This window comes from Brachyhypopomus gauderio, chromosome 10 (genome assembly GCF_052324685.1).
Source record: "Brachyhypopomus gauderio isolate BG-103 chromosome 10, BGAUD_0.2, whole genome shotgun sequence".
Taxonomy (NCBI): Eukaryota; Metazoa; Chordata; class Actinopteri; order Gymnotiformes; family Hypopomidae; genus Brachyhypopomus; species Brachyhypopomus gauderio.
Window position 1 is genome coordinate 13,408,188 of NC_135220.1, and position 16,987 is coordinate 13,425,174.

General features: G+C 41.0%; 2 protein-coding genes across 4 annotated transcripts; one reads left to right on the forward strand and one right to left on the reverse strand.

Annotated features, from left to right (window-relative positions):
• Positions 1-71: 71 nt before the first annotated feature.
• carm1l (coactivator-associated arginine methyltransferase 1, like) lies at positions 72-8,003 on the reverse strand. The gene is made up of 13 exons (XM_077019633.1): positions 7,713-8,003; positions 6,595-6,720; positions 6,023-6,129; positions 5,796-5,900; positions 5,602-5,712; positions 4,528-4,705; positions 4,224-4,314; positions 2,182-2,263; positions 2,005-2,090; positions 1,820-1,909; positions 1,571-1,708; positions 1,369-1,458; positions 72-271 (listed from the first exon to the last, which is right to left on the reverse strand). The coding sequence occupies exons 1-13, from the start codon at positions 7,876-7,878 to the stop codon at positions 262-264; spliced, it is 1,380 nt and encodes a 459-aa protein (XP_076875748.1). The 5' UTR covers positions 7,879-8,003; the 3' UTR covers positions 72-261.
• A 1,622-nt stretch (positions 8,004-9,625) lies between these two features.
• lyrm7 (LYR motif containing 7) lies at positions 9,626-12,989 on the forward strand. Of its 3 annotated transcripts, none has more exons than XM_077018312.1 (5): positions 9,626-9,712; positions 10,039-10,111; positions 10,508-10,578; positions 11,861-11,942; positions 12,047-12,989. In XM_077018312.1, exons 1-5 carry the CDS (start codon positions 9,695-9,697, stop codon positions 12,115-12,117), a joined length of 315 nt encoding a protein of 104 aa, XP_076874427.1. In that variant the 5' UTR covers positions 9,626-9,694; the 3' UTR covers positions 12,118-12,989. The 3 variants fall into 3 exon arrangements, with proteins under 3 accessions (XP_076874427.1, XP_076874426.1, XP_076874428.1); XM_077018311.1 differs by lacking the exon at positions 9,626-9,712 and adding an exon at positions 9,719-9,935; XM_077018313.1 differs by lacking the exon at positions 9,626-9,712 and adding an exon at positions 9,719-9,928.
• The last annotated feature ends 3,998 nt before the right edge of the window (positions 12,990-16,987 follow it).

Sequence of the window (16,987 nt, forward strand, 5' to 3'; positions counted from 1 at the left end):
AAACTGAAATAGACTATAGCTTAACAACATAATAGCTTAACAACATAAACCCACGCATGTTGAATAAACTGTACAGAAATCATTGCGCTTTATTTGTTTCAGTTTTACACTGTGGCATGTACACAGTTAAGAATACGAAGCATTACAGTTCCTGTAGAAAACTTTTATGAAAAAAAGTGCAGTACGGCTGATTATTTGACACTGACGGTCACGGAAGGAAAGCAGTCTCTCCGGTCCATTTACGTTAGGAACAGCGGTCAATCAAGCATACCTGAAAGAAAGAGATCACAGAAACCTTTAAAGTGATCCGAATATGGCAGCACACTGAACATGACCAACTAGGCTGCAGCATACAGGACCAATACCCTACATACAGGGACCCAACAAAGGTTTTCTACAGTACAGTACATTTGCAAATAAACAGAACGAAAAAAGGGAGAAAACCTCAAACTCAAGGTCACTTCCATAGACTAAACAGATAACAAACTCAGATGACACAGATACATAAGACATCAAAAGACATCAGGCAAAACAGACAAAACCATGTTTAACACACAGGCAAACAAAACAGCATTAAGTATTACATCACAGAATGGAAATGTGAGAAAATGTGCATTTTACATTCAGATATAAAGGTGCAAGGTGAAGGACAAAGACAGAGAGACTGCAGTAAGGTATTCCATCATTTTGGGGCCAAGACGCTAAAAGATCTACCACCTATTGACCAATCAAACCTCTGGAATGGAGAGCAGGCCAACATTAGAACACCTGAGTGAGCGGGTAGAATATTTGCTTTTAGTTAAGAAACTCTAACTCTGTTCTAATTATTTTAATAGTTTTCCATCTTAATGTTATCTTATTTACTTTTCTTTATTACATTATTTTATTTAGTTACATCTTATGTCTGTTCTCATTATTTTAAGTTTTGCCATCTTATTTACTTTATTACATTATGTTGTCTATTATTTTGTAATTTGTCACTTTATTACATTATTTTATTATGTTTGTTTCCTTTTCATCTTTAATTAATTTTAACATTTTATTTTTGTCTTCTTATATTTGCTTCCTTTTAATGTTTATTTGTTAAATTTATTCTGTAAAGCACTTTGAGTTGCCTGTATGTATGAAAGGTGCTATACAAATAAAGATTATTATTATTATTATTATTATATGGTGCAGGTAAGAGGGAATTCAGTGAAGTAAGTGGGAGCCGGACCGTACACGTACAGGGATTTGTAGGTTGAGCAATAGCAGTTTGTAAGCATTCACAACCAGCAGGTGGCAGTAAAACAACTTTTGTAAGGTACCGTCCGCTCATCAGCTGAGATGACCGCTAATTATACATGGAAGAGTTTCTGTGAAGCCTACCGAAAGAAAGGATTTTTTAGATCCAGCGTATTGCCTGATTTAAATCCAGACTCATCAACAACGGCTGTGATATGAATGTCATAACTTTGTCTGTCAAATAAAAGAGACAATAAGTTAGAATATATTACAATAATACAATGAATCAGAGCTTGACAGAACACCAGCTTCAATCTGAGAGCCACTGTTTGTTGTTGTGTAATACCTGTTGTTGGCAATCAGTAGAACCTGTCCAGACAGTGTCTGCCCCATTTTGCCAAACAGGGGTGTCTGAAGAAGACAGCGCACCTGGTACCAATGAGACAGTGGCTCATGGGGGGCAGTTGACAGCCATACTGTCATCCTTTGGAAGACATTAAGGATTAATGATTAGAACATAAAACCCTATGAGATAGATGGCCGATGCAGATGTAGATCATTCTAATTCTACTTCTCTTTAATACCCAATTCTTACCGTGATCCTACAAATGCTACATCAAACCAGAACGCTAGTCCATGAATCAGTCCAGACTGCAGCAATTTGAAGACAAAGGGAATTTCCATCCTGCAGAACCACATAGTCAGAACATCAGTATATTAAAGCATGTCTTACGAGCACACTAATGAAATATTACCATCTGTGTTTATCTAAACGCCTACCTGTGCAAGTCCTCTTCCTTAGCTTGAAGGAAGTTAATGCTGAATTTTACAGACCTGGCCATCAAGATCTGCATATCGAAAGTGTCCTGGAAGACCAGTATCATATGTTTATATTTTATATAATATACACTATATATATAGTGCAAGCATGAGGTGTGTATGAAAAAAGTAACACACCACTATTGGTTGTCTGAAGAACTCATCCACAGCACTCGGATGGAGTTCACTCAGGTTCACCCCATAGAAACTGGTCTGGAGCCTGTAGAATCATGACATAACCAATCATGATGAACACACTAAGGCATATAGAGCGGATGAAATTATCATGTGTAAAGACAAACTGCCCTGGCAGTTGGGGGCGGCCAAGTTCACTGTCAGGGACAGACACTCACGAGGGCAGCTGTTAAATCTAACATCTAACATCACCACATGACTGAATTGCCACCTCTGCAGCACTGAAAGGCATGGTGTGGTGTGAGCAGCTTAAAACTTGGACACTTAAGCAGTGGAAAGAAGTGATTTATTACGATGAGCGGTCTCCTGTAGCCAAGCATGGTTCCACTTGAACAATGTGGAAGACTTTGGAGTTAAAATACTGTCAAACTCCAGCTGGACACGTATCGACTGAAAGCTGATCATGATTTGCGTCTTATAAATACTGATCTGTATCAAGCTCCCAGAAGGAGACACAAGTATCTATGGACACCAACGGAACAGCTTGTTGCTAATCACAAGCCTCAATACAACAGTTACATTTACATTTATGGCATTTGGCAGACGCCCTTATCCAGAGCGACTTACATTTTTATCTCATTTTTTATACAAGTGAGCAATTGAGGGTTAAGGGCCTTGCTCAAGGGCACCTCAGTCATGGCCTCAGGTCTGGGGATCGAACCCACGATCCTCCGGTCACAAGACCAGTTTCCTAACCACCAGGCCATGTCAGTTAAACAGGACGTGACATGCACGACACACATAAAATATTTTCCCAGCTCAGGGACCACTGAGAGCCTCCTTGTCCCATCAGCCTGTACCATTACAGCCAGGAAACCATTAACATATCAATTTAAAAACTGTTTTCTACAGTAAACTGAGACCATCATAGAGCTCATTCCTTCTTGATTCATTTTGGTTTCTTTGATGAGTCCAGACAAGTAGAGCTTGAGCGTGTGACACAGTAGTTCGCACGGGCAGGCAGAGTTGCCCTAAAGTGTTTCTATGGTTATGATTCAAAAGCAGTTGTCAGCACTATAGTGGAGAAACACTGTTTATGGCCTTCTTCAAATACATTACATCAAATCTACATGCAGGCATTAAGAGCCAGAATTGCTGAATATTATCCATTAAACATAGATAAAACAGCTGGTGATAATTACATTGACAGATAAAATTTATAAAACTGGTGGTGGAATTTGGGTTCCAAAAACAATGAAGCTCTGTAAAGGGAAACCACTCATTTTTATATAAAAAAAAAAAGAAATAGAAGATTCAGATTACTGGCATTATTCTCCCGGCACTTTGCTTGGTTAACTATAGCACTGAAGCATAGCAGGAGAGAGCTGGGGATGATCTGAGCAGGCTGAGTCCTGGCTGTGGGACAGGTCTGAACTGTACTGGAGCATGTCACAGTAGTGGAAAGCCCGCTTAACACGGGTCATGGCGCCGTGCGCGGGGTGTGGGTAGTGGGCGGACTGCCACGTCTCAGCGTCGCTGAAACACAGACCTCTGCGGGAGACGTGAAATAAACCCTCATAGATGTGACTATACATAACATTCATACCAAAAGCACAAACCGCCACAGGAGCCATGGTAAGAGGAGCTGTGGTTGGACAGATGGAGACAGGAATGGTCTGCTAGGAGACAGGTATGGTCTGCTAGGAGACAGGAATGGTCTGCTAGGAGACAGGTATGGTCTGCTAGGAGACAGGCATGTCTTTGCAGCCCAACATTCAGGAAGGAAGAGGAATAGAAATAATAGTACAGCCTCCTCCAATTAATAAGGCTTCACAAGCAGATGGTACTTTTAATCTATGATATGACTCAGATGACCAGTGACATGGTCCAGGTCCACATTGGCCCTCGGGGAGTCTTGTACTGGGGCTTTTCATATTTCCCCTGCTCATAAATTCAGGAAGGGCGCAGGACAGGAATACCAAAGACTACAGAGTATCGCCCGTGGAAGTGGTCAGGTGTTTTTTGTGGGGTTTTTTCTTTTATACCAGAAACTGGAACGAGCGTGGTGCTCCAGGTACAGCTGTTCATCAGTGAAGGGAGCCAGGTGAATGTCACTGAACGTGGGGAACATCATACCTGGTCAAAAGAAAGAAAGATGACAGACAAACACCATTCAGCACAGTAGCTAAGACAAAATAAATCAGTAAAATTAGAAAGTAAATTGACTGAATAAATAAGTGGTTGTTGGTTAAGGTTACAGAAATCTATATGATAAAGGTTAATCTATATGATAAATGCTATTCTTTGAATCTATATCAAAGGACTACTGATTATAAATAATCCACAAACCTTTGGGCTTCAACCAGTTTTTGGAGTACAAATAACTTTCCAGCATCCTCTCATTGAGGAGCATGTAGCCAATGGGTTCGGAGATGATGATGTCCACTTTTTCGGGGCAGGAAACCTCTTCAATCTTTCCAGCCAGAACAGTGATCCGGTCAGACATGCCATTGCTTTTGACTAGTAACTGGACACGCACACAAACAAAGTATAGCACCAGTGTAAATGAATCAGAATACAACCTTTAAGCAATTACTGTGGAATCATTGTCCCGTTCTTTCGCAACAGTAACTTTTCTGTATACATTCTTTTAATGCCACGTTCCCAATTATAATAATAAGGCATTTTTAGAATGCTCACACTAAACCTGGTAGATAGAGCACAAAAACATGGTTCATGTCGATAATGATCACACAAGTTAACAACATAATAGAGTGGGCCTGTGCTATAGTGTCATTTCTAAGGCGAGTAGCTGTACTTGGCTAATTTATTGCAACAGCCTGCAAAGGAGGAGAAACACATCTGGTAGTAGTCTAAAAAAGTGTTACCAAATGAGTGAAAATCAAGACGTTTAAACAATGAATGTCTGTGGAGCAAACATCCATCCATCCGTGAAAATATACTTCCTTTCCTCCTCCCTTCCACCACAACACACACACCCTTCAAGACACCAGGGTTCCTGAGCTAAATGCCTGAACTGCCCATAAGCCATTTAGCACTCAGAATCTGATGAACATGGGCACCATGTGTGACCATGTTTCAACAATTGCTATGACCCTGAGCTTAAGAGGAACTGTGTGACAACACAGGTAATATTAACAGTGATGAGGGATTTATTGTCTGAGAACCTGGTCTTGGCCTTGTCTGCCAAGGAACATTCATGACCTCACTACATGGTGAAATAGTTTTGCAAACACAATTTGCCAATATGTCTTCTGATGAAGAATGGGTAATTTGTCAAGCATGGGCTTTATTTTCTTTCTTTCTATAATATTTTACATTCTGAAAGAGACAATGTTCTGTCAACAGGAGCAGAGAAAGAATGAGGTGAAATAATGTAGTGATCTGTGGAATATAGTGTACTTCTGCATATCTGGCCACAGAACTGGCCTCCACTGCATACACTTTCTTAGCTCCAGCCTGTATGGCGAAAAATGAGAGGATTCCAGTCCCACAGCCTACATCCAGCACTACCTACAGATGGACAGAAGACAGAAACGTGTATAAACATCCCAGGAAGTGCCACAAAGTTCAGATGTGTTCACTAACCAGCCTACCTTGTTTCTGAAGTCAACCTCATTCAGCAAAATGGCTTTTTGGTATGTTGCTGTTCTCAGAAAATCCTGAAGCGAGTTCTGCTGCTGCGAAAGACAGCCATAAAACTGCAAGAGATATTCCAGATTATGACCTTTACATCGCTGTGATGTATAGTTTGCAGCAGGCAGCAACAGCTATCCAAACTGTATCGCTATGTTTGACTTTTATAGCAGAAATACAGCTGTACCTGAAAGTACTGATGGGCAGATGAGTTGTCTGTCCTCCGATCAAAAGCTGACGTCTCCGCACCACTACTGATCCAAGCCTTTAGCATTTTGTAGAAGGTCTGGAACTCTGGGTTTGAGGGAACAGTTGACATTTTGAAGAGTCTCATGACTTTGTGTCCCAACAGCGTCATTGAGGGACGCTGTCTTTTGGTTGCATGCCAGACACCTTGATGGTGTAAGACATCTCAGCATTTCAAAGTATGGCTTACACACAAAGTACTGAAACAACCTATTGAGCATGAAGAACCGTAAAAACCTGACCTTCATTAAAGGGTCCTTGCATCTAGTCTGAAGGTTTTATGAACTTTGCTGATTGTAATAGGTTCTGTTTTGCCTCCAGTTGCCTAACTGCTGCTTTTTCTAAATAGAGTTCTGAGACAATTTCTCCTCTTAATCCAGCGAGCGCAACCCAGGTCCTCAACAGATGCCCAGCACATGGACCTTAACGATTTAATCTCCATTACCTGAGAGGAAGACGACTAATTTACATTTATTACCTGGATGAAGGAATGCAAAAACCAGGAGGGCTCACCTGTCCTTGTCCTGAAGCGCAGCAGGGTGCTAGTACAGCCCGTGGTTACGAGGAACGACTGAGCCCCAACACGACACCACTCCATCTCCCTTGTAATTGAGGATTTGAAGGCACACACTCCATCACCTGCCAAAGTGTTTAGAAACATGGTGAAATGGCCAATAAAGCTCACGATTCACAGACCACTAATCCCCAGATAATTCCCTTGGGCAAATTCCCATGGATGATTTTGTGCCCATGGGCAGGCTATTAATTCTGTGACGATGTACACCATAATAAACAGTAGGAGAGGCTCAGGAGGCTCTGAGGTAGTGTGGGCCAGTATGTGCAGAACATTGCAAGAGCCCCTATCTGATCTTGAGCGGCGGGAGGCGGAGCACGCTGGCGGCCAGGACCAGTGTACCGTGGCAAGGAAAACAGTGTAGTGCATGCAGTGCTGGAGTTCACAGGGCAGAACCGCCACGCAGCCCTGAGCTTCCACAGCAGTGCTGTAAATCCTCACCGCTTGTCAGCACGGCCACTGGCCGGACCACACAGCAAGGCATGGGCGAAATGTGCAGAACACCTGAATAAAGAGAGAAGGGACCGGAGGACAGAGACCTCTCTCTCTCTCTCTCTCTCTCCCTCTCTCTCTCTCTCTCTCCCTGTCTGTCTCTCTCTCTCTCTTTCTGTCGGGTGCGCATAAACAAGGTTATGGCCACATGTCATGAACACAATCGTAGTGATTGTAATATAATTGTATAATACAAATAGGCTAATTCTAAGAGCATAGCAGTGCACTCTCTCTCTCTCTCTCTCTTTCTTTATTTATATATATATATATATATATATATATATATATATATATATATATATATATATATATATACTGTATATTATATAGAGAGAGTGTGTGTGTGTTTTTCTTTCACTGTGCATATGCAACGTACAATACAAAACTAAGATTACTGTTTATAACACACAGCATTGCCACATATATAAAAATTGTGGCACACAGAATCAAGCCAATAGACAAACTATGTAAACTGTTATGCATATTGCAACTCAAGTAACGTCACAGTAACTGAACATCAAAACTTTCTCATTAAATGAAATTTGTATCAAGCCTTTTTTCTTACCATCCTCCACGGTGAGAGAGACAGATGTTGTCTCCGTGCTGACTTGAAGAGTGAGATCGTGATGTTGCTTCTGCTCGGAGACCTGGAGCTCCTCTTCAACCTCACTGTCACTCAGACAGATCAGGCTGACAGAGAAGCACCTCTGTTCCTGGCTGCTGCACATCATTTGAACGCGGATTCATTTGCAGACATGTTTATAAAACTCCAGTGGCCATAAAAGCCCATATAATGCTGCACGTTTGGCAAGTTGCTAGCTCAAATGAGAGAGGGTGTTGAAGCTGAGAGGATGGATCAAGAATGAGGGCGGAGACAGAAGCCCGCTTGGGACAAAAGGGGTGTGGCTTTACCCACCGCCTGTCCCACTTCACTATACACTGAATCAAACAATTTCTGATAATAATAATAAGGTACTGCCATTGAACTTTGTGAAGACACTGGTAACACACAGAAGTGCCAGGACTGACAAAATGTGTTGAAAAATAAGATTTTTGAAAGAGATTTTTTATTTCTCTTGATTTGATGTCATGCAGTGAATATGAACACATTTTGGAGTAATTTATGTACAGGCAGCTATGTTTTGTTTTGGCAAATAATAGGTTGTTTCTCACATGTTTCTCGTGCATGTTCTTATTAATATATTACCAGAGAGAACAATCATACACTGACAGTTTTTTTAATTCCAGAACCCATCTAGATTATCTGTAATTTGTAAAATTGGTGTTAAAATGAAGCACTTCCTGTGGAGTTGGACTTTTTTCCTATTTGCTTCCTCTCTCTGCCTTGTTTTTAAAGACTGAGTGTGACAAATGACAAGGGAGAAGACTGTAGGCAGGTTTATGTAGGTGGACATGTCTTTTGTATATGGACGTGTGTGTTTTTTTGTATTTCCTTATATAAGGCAACATGTGTTTAATAGTTCTCAGACACCTCTATCACCTACATTAAAACAATACAAGATCTGTAATGTAATACTGAGGAATGAGGTTTATCTTTTTTTCCTCCTTTTTCCCCCCGCTTTTCGATACACATGATATGTGAAACAATTTTTAAGGAATGATCAGAATCTGAGCTCTCCCCTTTCATCAACAAATCTAATGAACCTTCCCATGTTGGATGTCTTAACAAGTTTGTTGACTTACCTGTGCTGAATGAAGAAGAAAAGGTCTGGTGAGTGAGATATCATGGACTACTGTACTGACACTCAACTGTAAAGTGCCGTAGGCTAATGGTAAGATTACAAATACAAAGTTCACTAAGTTTACAAGCAGCATGAGCAAATGTTGATTCCTCAGACTGTTATTTAATGACAGACAGTGGAAAGGCGATTGTTGTCTACACTTTCCCTACACTCGGCCTTTGGGAACAGTGCCTTATCATCAAGAGCCCAAAATGGGCTTTAGATGGTCGTATTTAACATTTTAACCAAATATGACCAAATATGTGACCAAAGCTTTATCACGCTACAATTAATATGAACCTCGTGTGTTATATGAACCTCTCGTTGGGCTACAGTACACGTATGAATTCATACTTGCACTAAAAATTATGTGTTTCTATACACAATTCAGAATCTGAACTCTTCCCTGTGTGACAGCTCTTAAACAAAAGTTTGACCTCACTTAAACATGTCCACCTGGTAGAGCACCAAGGTCGTGGGACTGATCTCACTCTGTTATACTGATCAATGTGCTCTGAGTAAGATGCTGAAAATGCAAGTCTTATTACGGTTAACGTATTGCATTGCATCTTATTACAAACGGATAAATAAAAGTTCGCTCAGTATATCCATAGATGTTATTGACTTCCATCGATAATTGTTCTAGATTAAATTACATCAATATTCTCTCATGTTCTGGGATGTATAAAATTTTCAGAACCAACATAAAAGAATGCACGAAATTACTCCACAACAATACGCGGCGCTCAAGAGCTTATGGGTTTAGCGCACGTTTCCCAGAGGAAGAATATTGTCATTCATAAACATGGGGACGCGCCTTAAGGTTGGTTGGTACAAATATAGCTAAGTCTTCTCTGATATAGCGTGTTTCTTTATATTTGTAGTCATCGGCTGTTAATTACACAACTTTATAACTGATGTCCTGCTTTGTTTACTTTATGCCTGTGTAGCTAGTTCGGCTACTAAATTAGTCAGCTTAGCTAGCACGACCCCGTGCGTCTAGTTGCGCGTGCATGAATGCTTCTGGCGCGCGTGCAAGGTCAGGAGTAAGTGTACAACGGGAATGCAACGTCTGGGGTTTACAACAGGCCACGCTTCTGTCTAGCAATATATGTCTATCTGCAGAGTTATTCTTATATGTGTATGTAGGTTCTTCAGACGTTTAAAGCTCTACACCGAACACGGATGACCGTATTTAAAGATGATGACAGAGCTTTGACCGGTATGTGCTAATTCCCCGTGTTTACTCCCTGTCTTTTTGGCACAAACCCTGTTACCTGTCTTTCAGCGTCCAGATGCCAAATACAGCACTGCACAAGTTCGGAGACTCCAGTCTTGTCATCATCCATGCAAATCCTGACAGCATGATTCATATTATACTTTTGATGTTTTGTGATGCATTTAGATTACTTATTGGTGTTAAAATTTACTCACAGTGACTCTCTTTTTTGGTTCAATATAAGGGGCTTTTATAATTTGTTTTTTGTATCTTCAATTTAACATCAAAATACATTTCTGTATTTATATCAGAAGTTTAAATTTAGTTAACCAACTGCACCTGACATTGTTACCTTGGACATTTTAGACTGAATGTACCTCTGTATCTGTTTCTGTGCAGCTGCCAGGTTAAAGATAAATGAAGAATTTAAGAAAAACAAGAATGAAACATCAGGAGAAAATATACAACAGGTATGTTCCTGCAAATATTCTAGCACTGACATTTTAACAGTTACTATTAGGCCACGATATGTCACGATAACAACATTTTCATAACGATATATTGTCCCAGAAATTATCGCGATAAACGATAATATCGCAGTGGCTCCGCCCGTGCGTGAGGGCGTCGCGCGCTGTCGATTCGCGAGGTCGTGCACCTCTCAAATTTTGTTACTTCGCGCGCGCCGCGCCGCAATGAACAAAGTCATGTTTGCAGGATTCATACACGTTTAAAAGGTGGAATTCAAGCACTTGTACGTCACTTTAAAGCTCCATTTCAATAATACCCAGCACGTTAAACTTAATTAAGTTAAATCTTTATATATATACTCAAAATAATTCGCTTTTTATCACATTATTTAATGGATGTTTATTTTCAAAACGCCCAATCTTAACGTCTTCACGTTCTCTCATGTTTCGTCCTCAAATTACAAGAGGCTCGTATTTGTTAACGTAATACAAGAGAACCGTTCAGTCAGACAGATATTTGTTGTGAAACGAACAAATTCCAGCACTTTTCAAACCTGAAACACAAAAGCAACATTAAAGTTTGTCAGGTAAATGTTCATTCCCCTGTTTTTAAGGGGTGTTTCTTATACTACCACATATCGTTTCGAACAACACTGCAAAGAAAAGCAAGTATAAACGCTTCCACCATTCGCGGAGGTAGGCGGAGTCGCTCGCTACGGTCACTATAATAAACAACCACTAAATAATGTGATAAAAAGCGAATTGTTTCTAATCATTTCGAGTCCTATTAGCCTCGAATACGTTCGCGAACACATCTCCACGTGTGTGTGTGGAGGCACTGTTATTGACGCATGCGCTCTCTGTGCACTGCACTCATTTCCTAACCTGTAGATGTCGCTCTCTGATCACAGATTCGTCTTCCCTTAAGGGGGGAGGGTGCGAGAGAGCAGCACTGCGTGTCTTTCTGAAATCTAACGTAGTTGCGGTTTACTCTCGTGTAAACAAATGTGCGCGGAAACCCAATGACCAAATATCGACATCAGCAAAAATGATCGCGGTAAAAAACATTATCGTACGATAAGTCGATAATGTAATTATCGCGACAGGCCTAGTTACTATACTTCTGTTGGAGTTGATGCTTTAGTCTGCTTGTACAGACCTGTCTAAACTACATTGAAATCATTTTGAAGATGCTAATAGTTCCTTCACCCTTTATTGTCTTTGTGAATTGAGTCTCCCCTTGAATTTGGAGAAATTTCACACGCACCATTCTTTATCTCTGCAGATGATTAACATGGGCAGAGATGTTGAGGCAGTTCTCCGTGAAAATGTCCTACAGGCTGAGCATTTTGGAAAAGATAAACTTGGTATGTTTTGGTTTCCCTACATTGTCTACAGTGATTATGAATAATTCATATGCTCAATTTAAACATCGCCTGCTGTAAACCGGTTGTCCTGCTCTCTTCCACAGTGTTGCGGCCCAGAGAGAGTGCTCTTTTAGAAAATGTACCTTACAGTGACACCCCTAGAAAACAAACATGACTCACTGGATTCTGGACTCGCCACATGTCTGCAGGAACTCTGTCAGGTTTCAGCTTTGACCTAAAGATCTGTGTTATTGCAGTTCAGTAACTGGGAAAACCAGCATGAATTCCATGTATGTATCAAGTGATGGGTGGTATCAGATTTCTGCCAAGGTGATGCAAAAATCTACATAAATTCGAATTCCCTGCTCAAAGAGCTGCTCTCAGCCTGTGCGCTCTGCTCCGTTGTGCTCTGAGCTGACTTCTTCTGCTGTAGTCAGAGTACAAGTCTATCATTCTAACCTTTGTTGGGCAATGCATCTTTGATCAAAGAGGTTTTTAAAATATTTTATTTTTAGATGGATGTTCAAAATTACATTTGTAACTGAACTTGTAAAGAGTATTTACAATTGCATTTGTAATTGCATTCATAAATAGCATTTATAGTAACAAAAAAAAAAATTGAAGAGCTTTTATTTTGCATGATCGCCCTTTGTGAGGACTACTTGACCAGACTTGAACATAAATCATGAGGTTTTTAAGCAAGCCAAGAAGAGAACATAGTTATTTATATATTTTTAGAAAGCTCATTTTTTTGCTTCTGTAACATCATACATTATATGTATTTATATGCACACAAAGTTCAGAACTATACATATTGTGCTTGGCTCTGATGTCAATGTTAAAATGTAATTTATGAAAGGTACTGTTGGAAACATGAGACAGTTGATCATAGTACAAGCAAATTACAATTAGTTGACTAAATTTGATGTACAACATCCAAGTACTTGGACACCTGTAGAATATTTAATAGTGAACCTAATAAAGTGGCTGCTAAGAAAATATTTGTAAATAGTTTTTTTATTTAATAAAGATGCTTGGTGTCATCGTCTTGGTGTACCTCTTATATTGGTGCTATTTATGCAAATAGTGTACTTCCTTTTAATAGTGATGTCCAGGCAGTTTTGTTTGTTTTAGAATTTATGTAGTTGGATCTTGTTTTGGAATGCTTTGTGTGTTAAAATACGCATATATATTGTCATGTCATGCACCACCCAGACAAGATATTTATGTATCTGTACTGCTGTAGCATCTGGAACAATCCTAGTGGAATTCCTGTCAACCACTCCATTTTAACCATATCCCTGTAAATAACCTCCAGCTAGACACATTTACTCTGTTCAAGTGTAAAAACACCATTTGGATCATATCCAACAGTTCTAGTTTTCTTAAAGAAACTGATTTTGTGAAGGTTTTTTGTTTATAGTACAGGAACATTCATTATAGTACAGGTATTTCTGATTCAGGCAGTGTTTAACACTGAAGAGAAAATTCCTGTTCTTATACTCATTATTGCCGTTTGCTGCAGTAATTAAATGTTTCTCTAGGTTCTGGGTTCAGAAATTCTATAAAATTCTAATCTAAATTTAATATATAAATTCTATAATATAATTTTATAGATAAAGTCTAAAATATTTAACAGTAGAGCCAGAGTTTCATTTATGATTTGTGAATAACATCTGAGGGGATGCAATATCTGGACTGAAGTTAGGACCGCATCCATGGTCCTGCTTTGTTGTTTGCTTTGTTGTTTCCCTGTTAAGTAAAGACTTTCAGTGGCTGAACTAATTTTGTTTAACTCATTAACTGATCCCTTTTAAGTTGCTTGTTTGGGGCTAAAATATACCCAGGAAGGTATTTCTCTTCCAGATAATTATCTATTGCCTATCACTACCTAAGATGTTTCTGTGCTGTAGGCTTCAAGTAGCTGCCTCTCAAACTGTTGATTCTGGCCAGCACGACTCTAATGGGGGAAATGGTGACAAAGTTGGAACTCTGGATATTCACCAGAATTTACACAGGCTCAACTGGGCTGACCAAGCTGATCCCAGCACGTTTGGGGACCTACCCCTCTTCTCGAGGCAAGCTGCCTTGTGCAGAGGATGACAACACTGTTATTCAAGTTTCCTCTAGCATCTCCACTGCTTGACCCTGTGCTGCTCCTTGGGGTGTGGGAACGAACCACTGCTTGTCTCAACATTGACTGGCCAGTTCTTTTAAACCCTGATGCCAAGGAGAGGGAATTGTTTCATTGCTCCTGGGGTCTACCCAAAATGGATAAATTCTCTGACTCTGTTCCCCAGGGTTTCTACAAAGGCACAAGTTCAAAACCCTGCAACAAGCCCCCCAACCTGCAGTCTGACCCCTAACCCTGATCTGATAAGATGTCAGTGTTGCACCATCTATGAGTGCTAGCACAGTGTTCGTAGCTCAAGCTCCTTCTCCCATCTCCAACTTAGATGGGAACACTTTCGGTCTACATAGAAGCTTGGCAAGCTATGTCAGCTCTGACTAGGTATTCAGGACAATAGCCAAATGTTTCAAGCTCCTGTTTGCCATGGGACCCTTGTGTTTCAGCAAAATTACTTTGTGTCACATTGACAAGCTTATTTTCTTGGGAAGAAACAGCAATTTGGTTAGTTCACATGGACTAGTGTAAAGTCAGTAGGGTTCTTTTTCTTAATATTTCCTTGTTCCCCAGAAGGGCAGTGACATGACATGACAAAGGCATGACATCCCAGCTTAGATCTCAGAGTGTTGAACAGATAGAATGTCAGACATTTCAATCTGTTGACGTGTAGCACTCTATCATGATCTACACATCCAAGTGACACATCAATCACCAAACTAAATGCATTTTTCTGCATAAGCATTAACTTCTCTCAATGAGAGTTCCTCCCATTTGCTTACTGCAGCACATGCAAAGAATAGGCAGTTCTGCAGTTCAGACTCTGCAGATGTGCTGTCTGTGGAAGTGGAATTAGCTCTGTTACGAGACTCAAGATCATAATTTACAGGTGATTGATTGGTCTAGGCCAATTCCAGAGACAAAGTGTCATGAGATCCGAACCATGTGCTCTCCCATTTAGTGTCTCTCAAGTTCAGAATGAATCTGAACTATTTCCCTCTCAGACGGTTGCATTCCTGGGACTCTAGCTATTTCCAGGTGCGTGCCTGTCACAAGAGAGTGTTCTCTCCCTCAAGAGCTGCCTCGTGCAGTTCAGAGTGGGGCAGATGGTGCAATTTCACACATGTCTGAGATTACAGGGACTTATGGTATCTGCTATCCAGGTCCTGCCATTAGGGTTACTAAAAATGAGAAGCTTCATGAGCTGGATTTTATCTGTCCACCTCAGCTGCATATGTGATCTCCATGCCATATCACAGTGACTTAGACATGCACTGTACCACTGGAAGAAGCCCCTTGGGCTTGTTTTAGTGAGGAAAGTGGTATTGACCGATCTGTCTCTAACAGGGGGTCTACCCAGGAAGGCAGGAATGTGAACAGGTTATATTCAGATTTATTGAGATCACATAAATTATGTGGAGCTCTACACTGCATGGACAGCTCTCAGACACTTTGGCCAGGAAGCCACAGATCTTTTCACTGCCCATGTAAACACATGCTGTCCTGTTCTTCTCACTTTAGGACAGAGAATCTCCCTTTAGCATAGATGCACAAGCCCTTCTGTGGCCCAGGGGGGTACGCCATGCTTCTTCCCCACTCTGACTCTGATTCTGTTGATTCCCAGGTAACCCACAATTCCATGGGCCCTTGGGGTTTGCACAGATTTTCTGTCTCAGGTGAATAGCACAATTCTATCTGGCTCTGGCCTGTGAGAGATCAAACCTCAGCACACCAGGGCTTTCCACCCAGGTGGTTGCTATCTAGAATGTAAGAGCCCCATCCACTTAGTCTCTATATGGCTGAAGTGACAGGCATTTGAGGGATGGTGGGCCATGCACAACCTAGTGCCTTAAAGTGCTCAGTAAGCATCTTGTGCTATCTACAAGATCTTATGGACAAAGGCAAATCTTCTCTACCATTAATGTGTACCTGGGTGGTACGTTCACATGTCATATTGACTTTAAAAGTGCAGGTGTGTCGCAACACCTACTCATCCATGGGTTAACAGTTTAGACAGGACTAGGGGACTAGCGACTAATATTGGTGAACAGTTTGAACAGGACTAGGGGACTACGAACTACCATGAGTGAACAGTTTGAACAGGACTAGGGGACTAGGACCTACCATGGGTGAACAATTTAGACAGGACTAGGGGACTACGCACTACCATGAGTGAACAATTTGAACAGGACTAGGGGACTACGAACTACTATGAGTGAACAGTTTGAACAGGACTAGGGGACTAAGGACTACCATGGGTGAACAGTTTGGACAGGACTAGGGAACTAGGGACTACCATGGATTAACAGTTTGGACAGTACTAGGGAACTAGGGACTACCATGGGTGAACAATTTGGACAGTACTAGGGGACTATTGACTACCATGGGTGAACAGTTTGGACAGTACTAGGGAACTAGGGACTAACATGGGTGAACAATTTGGACAGTACTAGGGGACTATTGACTACCATGGGTGAACAATTTGGACAGTACTAGGGGACTATTGACTACCATGGGTGAACAGTTTGGACAGGACTAGGGAACTAGGGACTACCATGGATTAACAGTTTGGACAGTACTAGGGAACTAGGGACTACCATGGGTGAACAGTATGGACAGTACTAGGGGACTATTGACTACCATGGGTGAACAATTTGGACAGGACTAGGGGACTATTGACTACCATGGGTGAACAATTTGGACAGTACTAGGGAACTAGGGACTACCATGGGTGAACAGTTTGGACAGGACTAGGGAACTATTGACTACCATGGGTGAACAATTTGGACAGTACTAGGGAACTAGGGACTACCATGGGTGAACAGTTTGAACAGGACTAGGGGACTAGGGCCTACCATGGGTGAACAGTTTGGACAGTACTAGGGGACTATTGACTACCATGGGTGAACAGTTTGGACAG

Excerpts from the sequence above, each read along its gene's own strand:
- carm1l (XM_077019633.1), bottom strand. The coding sequence starts at position 7,878 with ATGATGTGCAGCAGCCAGGAACAGAGGTGCTTCTCTGTCAGCCTGATC. Across the intron at positions 2,264-4,223 it reads CACGCTCGTTCCAGTTTCTG|GCTCCAGACCAGTTTCTATG; the intron begins GTATAAAAGAAA and ends ATGATTCTACAG. Across the intron at positions 1,709-1,819 it reads GTAGCATTTGTAGGATCACG|GATGACAGTATGGCTGTCAA; the intron begins GTAAGAATTGGG and ends TGTCTTCCAAAG.
- lyrm7 (XM_077018311.1), top strand. The coding sequence starts at position 9,903 with ATGAATGCTTCTGGCGCGCGTGCAAGGTCAGGA. Across the intron at positions 10,579-11,860 it reads CAGGAGAAAATATACAACAG|ATGATTAACATGGGCAGAGA; the intron begins GTATGTTCCTGC and ends TTATCTCTGCAG. Across the intron at positions 11,943-12,046 it reads TTTTGGAAAAGATAAACTTG|TGTTGCGGCCCAGAGAGAGT; the intron begins GTATGTTTTGGT and ends TCTCTTCCACAG.